The sequence below is a fragment of the Chiloscyllium punctatum genome, chromosome 2 (genome assembly GCF_047496795.1).
Source record: "Chiloscyllium punctatum isolate Juve2018m chromosome 2, sChiPun1.3, whole genome shotgun sequence".
NCBI classification, from domain to species: Eukaryota; Metazoa; Chordata; class Chondrichthyes; order Orectolobiformes; family Hemiscylliidae; genus Chiloscyllium; species Chiloscyllium punctatum.
The window spans coordinates 137,190,083-137,199,898 of NC_092740.1; the positions used below are offsets into that span (position 1 = coordinate 137,190,083).

Here is a 9,816-nt window from a genome sequence, read left to right on the forward strand (position 1 = left end):
GGATGACTTTGTTGCAATCATTACATCATCATTATGCTGAAGTAAATGTCAAGAAATTCAAATTAGCTTCTCAGTTCACCAACAGAGGCCTGGAAGTGCTGGTGTATTGGGTTGTGGGGAAGAAGGAAGTGATTTTTCCTGTTAACTGAAAAGGATGTCATACCATCCAGTACAGACAGCCTTGACCCATTTGACAGCCTGGATCAGTGCAGTGTCACAGAAAGAAATGCACTTCTCAAGGGTAAGTGCTACCTCAAACTCATAAAGCTATCAATTACCCTAACTCTGCCACTGCACACACATCACCTCAAGGCTACTGGGCTACAATTCTCACTCAATTGTATGCTTCATGTCCACTTGACAGTTCTGATCCACTTCATCCTTGCAAACTGCAAACCATCCTGCTTCCTGCTCACTCACTGGGGTCACCTCACCCCTCTCCTGCTTCACCAGTAACTGCACTTCTACTCAATTGCATTACCACAATGTGACATTGTCAGAGAAATTGGTCCACCCCTCTGGATGGACATCACACTGACTGACCTCGCTGTCATAGCTGACTGTTAGTGCTTGACCTGTCGGGCTAACTGTGGCCTATCCTCATACTACAAAGTGACATATTCCCAGGCTCTGGAAGAAACAAATATCTGACCAACTAAAGTCCACCTCATAGATTGAATGAGAATTTGTGAGACCCTTGAGTGGCTCTTATTGTATCTCCTAACTGATTACAGTTTCCTGTGACCCCATTAACATCCTTCCCCTTTCACATTCTCACCTGGCCATTAGTCTGAAGCAAGTGCTGTGTCCTTGTGGCATAAGCTGATGGCACAAACTGTAGATGTGATGTTGACATCGCACAGCAACATACAACAACTCGTCCAACCCCATAACTGTTCTATACTCTGAGTGACACGCTGTCACCTCTTCTTATGTAGCAAATGCAATGCTAGGCACAGAAGGGGATAAAGTGCAAGCAGCAGGTTGGTGCGAGGTAATGATTCTCATTTAATGAGCATTTAATGATGGGCTGAATGGTCTCCTTCTGTGTTATAACATTTCTGTGATTCTGAGTGAATATGCTGCCACCAATACTTGTACTATCCACTTATGATACTTTCTGTTATTAAGTGGTTAAGGATTAACTACTAATGAGATTTCTTTTGTCAGAAAAGGCACATACTTCGGAAATAAGAAGTCACATATTACTCAGCATAAGAGGTCACATTAAGATTAGTTAACTATATTATATTTGATAAAAGATTTCAGTATCTTCAATGAGATACCAAACAAAGTTGCTTACGTTACATGGTTGATAGCAGTAGAGGTAAGACTAATAGATTAGAACTAAAACAGAGAGCTAGAACTACTAGCCCAGCCCACAAGTAGAGAAAATTATCTATTTCTCAATAGCTGCAGCTGTACAAAGGCTTCAGAGTTAAACATATTAGGCTGGCTACCTCATACAATATCTCCCCTCAGCCATTTATTATCCCTTACTAAACCTTTTATGCAGTTGGTTATAAAGACATAAGAAGTTTATCACCAACACTTCTCCCTAGCCTCTGACTTCACAAATTCATTCTGACTTTGACAAGTAGATGATCTCCTGCTTGTGAAAGAATATTGAATATTAACGTCTGGAAAAACTGCTGTGTCTTTTATTTCCTGCACATCTTCTGCTATAAAAAAGTATATAAATGCTGGCATTGGAACACCATTAAATCTTTGACTTGTTTAAACTGTGAGATGGGAGACACGTATTGAGGCATGAAAAGTAGTCATCTCTTTTCCAACTTGTTAAAAGAAAAACCTAAATGAGCACCTCTCAATCTATTATGTCATCTTTTTGTTGATAAATGTTCATTGTTTTTAATGAATTCAGAACTGAAGATACTTCTGTGGGTGAAGGATAAGAGTTCTTTCAATCTTTTGACATCAATGATGTCTTCATCAATAGGAATATTGAAGAGTTGCCAAATATCACTGTAGCTGATTTCATTTGGTGTATAAATGTGCATGGTTTCAGTGAATATTTTTATGAGACCTACAAAATTTTCTTCCAGCTGATATATGTCACGTTGAATGATAGATGTTTGAAACAATGTACTGTTTTCTATTCTCATTGAACCAACATTGTTTCTGTTATTTAAAGGTTGTTTTTGGGTATTGCACATTGTTTTGAAAAAGAAAGTAACATTCTTGTGATAGAACTGGACATTGCTTTTATTTGTTTGCTTTAATAAAAGTTTAAAACTTTGTCAATGCTTTGTTTTCTTTTGTACTTTAAGTTGTCTATTTAAGTTTAATGTTAAAGGTTTCAGAAATCTTTAAATTAGGAAGCTTTCAATAGCATTTTAAAATTGTTTGCAATCCTATGAAGACTGGAAACTCTTTAAATTGTTATATCTTCATTAGTTGAAGATTATGATATAAAGAAATGAGAAGGAGGACAGTTGTTAAGACTTTTCTATTTAGGGTCCAAGGATGAACATGTCAGGTGGATTGGCAGTGCTATGTTGTCCATAGCATCCAAAGATGCGCAGGCTGGGTGGATTTGCCATGGGAAATGCAGGGTTAGAAAGATAGGGTAGGGGGTTATGCTTGGGTGGGATGCTCTTTGGAAGGTCAGTGTGTATTCGATATGTTGAATGGCCTGCTTCCACAGCCTAACGTATCCTATGTTTCTATGATTTGTAAGAGCTTCTGATCCTTTTCAACAAGGTGGATAATTCTTATGATTTATGCTCCTTCCCCAACCAATTTGTGCCCTTTATAAATGAAATACATGGTAGTGTAGAATTTTTGAATCTTTAAGTAGCTTTGGTTGTACAATTTTTAAAAAATCAAAACTAATTAGTTTTAATAAATTCTTTCCCTGCTTTCAAAGTTTAGATTTTAATAAGATGAATTATATTGCTGGTTCCACAAATGTCCTCAAAGAATGACCGCATTTTTGAAAGATTTTCATGCAGCTTAAATGACAATTTGAAATGGTTCAAGTGATACTCCTTCAATAGATATAACAATTTAAGCCTCCTTTCAGATGCCCAGTTAAGAACATTGTCTAGAATTTAACTATTTTCACTCTTCCTCTTAAGGTCTAAACTAATGAAATGGAGGTGCCAGAATTGGACTGGAGTGGACAAAGTCAGAAGTCACATGACACCAGGTTATGGTCCAACAGGTTCATTTGAAATCACAAGCTTTTGAAGCGCTGCTCCTTCGTCAGCTTTGGCTATACTTTTTTTCAGATTTCACAAGTTGCTTTATATATTTTTTCCTTTGCTCTTGCTGGACTAAGTTTGCTTTGGAGAAATGGGGCTTTGTGCTTCAGCTCTTGGTCCAGACTGTCTGACTGCTGCCAACAGACATTATAGAAACTGACTGGACCTGTGCTCCCTTTTACAAACTGTAGCATTCTGAAAGAGGCATTCACTTTTTGGTAACTTTTCTTTCCTCTCCTCCTGAGGTGGCTGTGGATTCATGAACTGCTGATGATTGCTTCAATGCAGAAGCAGTTCGCATCACATTTGTACTACGTCGTAAGAAGTTTCCTCAGCTCATAGCTGATTTGTTAGGATTGCCCTCTAATGCAAAGGGTGCCACCAATCCTTCTCATAATATTAGTCTGCTAGTCTTATTAGTGAATGATTAACCTGTAATAAGTCTTCGGTTAAAGAGATACATACTTGAGCACCTCAAAGTAGTTTGTTAAACACTCACGGAGCTAGTTAACCATAATTTGTAAAAGACATTAATACCTGCTTATAGATATCAGGCTAACATAAACTACAAGATTGTTAACAGTTGAAGAAGCATTAACAGGCTGGTACAAGCACAAACAGACAACTTGAATGGCTCCTCCCAGACAAAGTAGGTAAGTTTTACTCGACTTCAGAGTTAAACCTCTGGAAACCTCACATCATTAAGCAGGAAAGCTCCCATTTGAAATGAGTTTCAATGTCAGACTCATGTTGTATGAATACAAGAGCGTAAGGGACAGAGACAGGGGCAGGGCACATAACCGCATAAATAAAAGTGAAATGCTGCACATGTCAGAAATCTGAAAGAAGTCGAGAAAATGTGGGAGAAATGCAGGAGGTCTGACAGTATCTGTGGAGACAGAAACAGAGTTAACATTGAATCCCATATGCCTCTCCTTCAGAGTGATTTCTGAAGTAGAGTCATATCACACTCGAAACGTTAACAGAGTTTCTCTCTCCATAGATGCTGCCAGAACTACTTAATTTCTCCAGGATTTATCATGTTAATCTCTAACTCCACAAGTCTCTCTGCTCTTCAGTAAGATCATGGGTGATCTTTGACCACAATTCCAGATTCCTGCCTATTCCTCATCTCCCTTTTCTTTTTCCTAGAGCCCTAAACCTCTCTCATTCTTCATTATACTCAATGGCAAAAATCTACAGTTTTCTGTGGCAAAGAATTCCAAAGGTACGCAACTCTCTGAATGAATAAATTAGTCTTCTCAGCCTTATATGCTGGCTTTTTCATCCCAGCATTAGGACCCCTGAGTTCCAAAAACTTCAGTCGGGGAAACAATGAAAGGTTTTGCCTAAGCAGTAAATTCTGTGGAAGCACTTCTTCATGGTTTCATTTCCCAACATTTTTTAAAAAGTAGGCAGATGTTATTTCTTTTTAAAAAATCATTTAACTGCACAATATTTGCTCCATTCTATTTCCAACACTATCCCTTTTGTGAAAGTTCAAAAGAACAATATGCTTGACAGATTCTATAATCAGCTTCACACTGTTTTGCAAACCAACCATCCAAGCTAAAGCAACCCCAGCATATAGTGCCAACTTATTTTACAAATTAACAATTAGATTCAATAGCCATGAACCAAGTGAATCTTCTGTTGCTTCAACAAAGCTAGGAGCTGGCCTAGGAGTGGGTTCCAATCAATGCCTCCCAGTCAGATGCAAACAGGTACATATTTACCTTCAATTTTGTCTTCCATGTGTCACTTTTATGATCTTTAGCCTGCAACCAATGCAATATTTACCACACCAGCTTTTATCTTTGCCATGAGTAAAGTTTAATATACGTCTTTCAAAGTCAAACACCAGCCTTTGTGGGTCTGCAAACAACACTGGGTCTTCGGTATCCAGTGTTGGACTTTAAGGTGTTTAATGCTAACATTTTCAACAACATGCAAGATGATTATTTTATCAACCAATGTCTCATGAGCACACTAATTCACAGACAAGTCAGACTTAGCCCATGCAGTTAACAAAGGAAGTCACTCACTTTTTCCAGGATGCAAATCTGCTTCTTTGTCTGAGCGTCAAGAATTTCCACTTCAACATAAGAAATTTTTGAATGCTTTTGCATTGCATATTGTCCAAAGTGGCCTGTTGTCAATACAAGCTGGGATAAAGAAAGGAATGATTTAATCTCGTTTTGTTTCTCAGGTACCATACTCTCCTTTATAGCAGCTCTTCCTTTACAAAGTGCATGCATCCTTCCTGCTTAACTTGCTTAAAACAGAGCTGATTGTCATAATTGTCTAACATTTAAATACAGGCAGAGGCGAACAATGTACCAAAAGGTCATGCAACATTCCATTTCAAGTATATAATCTTTTCTGACATGACTGAAAACAGTGGCCCTCTAATCCTCTTCTATATTTAGCTTGTCGCAGTGTGATGTGTCAAAAGTTCCCTTTTTTTAAAAATGGCAGAATAGCTTTCACAGAGGCTGACTACTTCCTATCCTTATCATTATGACTTCAAAGTGACAGCGTGATGCTGCATTATTGAGATATTCAGGGTAGCCAGAATTCAGAGATGAGATTATCCAAATTCCACTGGTATCGTTAGAATTCAAAGGGTTGAGAACAAAACCTTATACAGTAAAATATTCAAAAGATCAATAATTTGGATCCCTAAAATGTTAATTAAATATTATTGTATATATATAAATAGATTAGACAAAATAGCCTTCTTAATCATTTTGGCTGTACAAATAAACATGAGCTCTAATGGCTCAGTATGTACTGAGTGGCTGAGCTATGTAGAAAAATAATTTTCACATTCCGTTCCAGTCTGTGCTAAGTAAGATGATATCATCTTTAGCAATTTTAGGGTCATTGCAGTTGACTTCAGTGCTCATGTTCGATTATAGAAAACTAGGCAGGCTCACATTCCTGATCACTATATTGAGAGTTTTGCTGCAATTCTGTGTGGTAAGACACTAGCTGTGAACAGGTTTAATATTTGCTTTCTGTTTTTCTGCTCCATGGTAGAATCTTCTGTAAATGCCATGAACAATGTTTACTTCAGAGGAGCAGGAAGTAGAAAACACAATGTGAGTTGTACTATACCCAAGTAGGGAATCAGTACTTTCAGATCATGGGGAAACTCACAGAGATAGTTAAAAGAAAATATAAATTTCTAGTCAAGTATTTGAGCTTAATAATTACTTAATTCATATTATTTGCTGTTAGTCATTTAGTTTTACATTTATAGCATATGCATTTGAATTTACAAACTATGATTTGTTCCTTTTAGTTTTACAGCTGTATATTTGACCTGGCTTTTACAGTTCACTTGAATAATTCCAGTTATTCAATTTCAGCGAGGCTGGTAGCTTTGATTCAGTGCTGGCATGCTTGTAACAACATTTTAGGTTTAAACACCAATAGAAAGACTTGAGCCTATAGGCTGACAGTATTGTCCAATGCAATACTGAGGGATTGTTGCAGTATCAGATGTGTCATTTTTGAGATCACAGTTACATAAACCTGCCATCTACCCTCTCAGGTGGATGTTAGCTATCTCACCATTCACTGAAAAGCAAGGGAAAAGTCCTATTGCCCTGGCAAATATTTATCACTTAATCAACAACTAATAACAAAGTATGATACCATTTATTTCATTGCGGTTTGTGGAAACTTGCTGAGTGCAAACTGCATGCCACATTTACTACAACAGTGACTGCATTTGAAAATGACTTAATTGTTTGCGAAGTATCTTTACAGTGTTCTGAAAACATGAAAAATGCTAGATAAATGTAAGCTGTGTCTTTCTTTCAGACAGCGAGGTAAAATAAGAATTTGTGATAAACCTAAAGAACTGAAGAACTGTAGGCAAAGGAAATGAGGCAGTACAAAAGCTGCATAAAAGCAGCCAAGCGACAAAGTAAAACTAAATTCACTTTCGCACGTTCACTGTGAAAATAACGTATTTCAAATAAAGCAAAGGCCCACTGGAGATCTGCCAGCAGAAGTGTTGATTTTGACATCTAGATATGTGAGTAACATTAATTTCAAATTCAGACTGTCAGGATCAGTACTTCCTCAGGTAACACACAATGAGCCTGTGCTGTCACTATAATTGAAAATATGTTTCTCACAGAATTGAAGGTAACTGCTGGAATAAAAAAAAGGTGCACAAAACGATTAAATGAATGCGTTAACACTTCTGTTTAAGGAATAGTTGGAGGATGTCGATATGCGTTCATTTTAAAGTAAACTGTGATTTCTGAATTTAATTTCATGAACTGCACAAGCAAGGTTTTTATTTGCAGATTTTAATAAAGAAACTAAGTTTGCAATTTTCACACTACATATTAAAAGAAAATGGCAGCAAGTGTTTTTCATGGGATCGTTTCCACTACAGCTTAGGGAGTTGTTTCAGAAACCAGACATTTCTCACTTTATTATATCAGCAGGCAAGGTGACGGACACATTACTCAGCGAATCACCGAATGACGGAGAATGAAATGTGCACCGCCTGAAGCACCTTTTGACTTCTGATGTTCTGGTATTATGTTTAGAGCCCAGCTGGATATCATTTCAGACACTGCAGTAATAACCCTTCACACCATGGTGTTGGATCCTCAAGCCTCAACCTATGCTGCAGAGGAAAGAAATAAGCTGTCTCCCTGTTTCATGGGGAAAAGTCTGGAGGTGCGTGGCATGTTGAAGGGAGGGTCAGAGCCTCCCCAGTCAAAAAGGTCACCCCAACCAGATCCAGAAAACATTGGCAGAGATAGCAGCATCAAACAGTACTGTTTCGATTGTGAAACAGGATACCCATAAGGACCCTCACCAATCTTTACAGATGCACCATAGAAAGCATTCTATCGGGGTACATAATAGCTTGGTATTATACAAGCATGGACTACTTTCTAAACGGTGAGAAAATTCATAAAGCCAAAGTACAAAGGGAGTGCTAGTCGAGGATTGTCTAAAGGTAAACATGCAGGTTGAGTCTGTGATTAAGAAAGTGAATGCAATGTTGTCACTTATCTCAAGAGGGTTGGAATATAAAAGCATTGTTGTGCTACTGAGACTTTATAAAGCTCTGGTTAGGCCCCATTTGGAGTACTGTGTCCAATTTTGGTCCCCACACCTCAGGAAGGACATACTGGCACTGGAGTGTGTCCAGTGGAGATTCACACGAATGATCCGTGGAATGGTAGATCTAACATACGAGGAACAGCTGAGGATCCTGGGATTGTATTCCGTTAGGCGAGGAGACTAGGACCCGTGGACACAGCCTTAGAATTAGAGGGGGTAAATTCAGAACAGAAATGCGGAAACATTTCTTCAGCCAGAGAGTGGTGGGCCTGTGGAATTCATTGCCACAGATTGCAGTGGAGGCCGGGATGCAAATGTCTTCACGGCAGCGATTGATAAATTCTTGATGTCACAAGGAATTAAGGGCTACGGGGAGAATGTTTACCTTTAGACAATCCTCAAGTAGCACTCCAGATCCCTTTGTACTTTGGCTTTATGAATTTTCTCACCATTTAGAAAGTAGTCCATGCCTGTATTCTTTTTTCCAAAGTGCAAGACCTCGCATTTGCTCACATTGAATTCCATCAGCCATTTCCTGGACCACTCTCCCAAACTGTCTAGATCCTTCTGCAGCCTCCCCACTGCCTCAGTACTACCTGCCTGTCCACCTAACTTTGTATCATTTGCAAACTTCGCTAGAATGCCCCAGTCCCTTCATCCAGATCATTAATATATAATGTGAACAGCTGCGGCCCCAACACTGAACCCTGCGGGTCACCGGCTGCCATTCCGAAAAAGAACCTTTTATCCCAACTCTCTGCCTTCTGTCAGACAGCCAATCCTCAATCCATACCAGTAGCTCACCTTGAACACCATGGGCCCTCACCTTGCTCAGCAGCCTCCCGTGTGGCACCTTATCAAAGGCCATTTGGAAGTCTAGGTAGACCACATCCACTGGGTTTCCCTGGTCTCACCTACTTGTCACCTCTTCAAATAATTCCAACAGGTTTATCAGGCATGAACTCTCCTTACTAAATCCATGTTGACTTGTTCTAAGCTGACCCTGCTCTTCCAAGAATTTAGAAACCTCATCCTTAATGATGGATTCTAGAATTTTACCAACAACCGAGGTTAGGCTAATTGGCCTATAATTTTCCATCTTTTGTCTTGATCCTTTCTTGAACAAGGGGGTTACAACAGTGATCTTCCAATCATCCGGGACTTTCCCTGACTCCAGTGACTTTTGAAAGATCTCAACCAACGCCTCCACTATTTCCTCAGCCACCTCCCTTAGAACTCTAGGATGTATCCCATCGGGGCCAGGAGAATTATCAATTTTAAGACCTTTTAGCTTTTCTAGCACTTTCTCTTTTGTAATGGCAACCATACTCAACTTTCAGCCCCCTGACTCCCTTTAATTGTTGGGATATTACTCATGTCTTCCATTGTGAAGACTGATGCTAAGTACTTATTAAGTTCTCCTGCTATTTCCTTATTTCCCATCACTAGGCTTCCAGCATTAGTTTGAAGTGGCCCAATGTCTACTTTT

At 38.9% G+C, this 9,816-nt stretch overlaps 1 protein-coding gene across 4 annotated transcripts in view; it reads right to left on the reverse strand.

Moving 5' to 3' along the window:
* LOC140490231 (trans-2,3-enoyl-CoA reductase-like) overlaps positions 1-5,707 on the reverse strand; it is a 175,493-nt gene extending 169,786 nt beyond the window's left edge. For 2 of the 4 annotated variants that reach the window (XM_072589092.1, XM_072589089.1), the window contains exon 1: positions 5,273-5,524. In XM_072589092.1, coding sequence (XP_072445193.1) covers positions 5,273-5,485 — 213 coding nt within the window. In that variant the 5' untranslated portion in view covers positions 5,486-5,524. Of the gene's footprint in view, positions 1-5,272; positions 5,525-5,614 lie in introns of those variants that run through there. The other 2 variants (XM_072589091.1, XM_072589090.1) reach the window with 2 other exon arrangements.
* Positions 5,708-9,816: the final 4,109 nt, after the last annotated feature.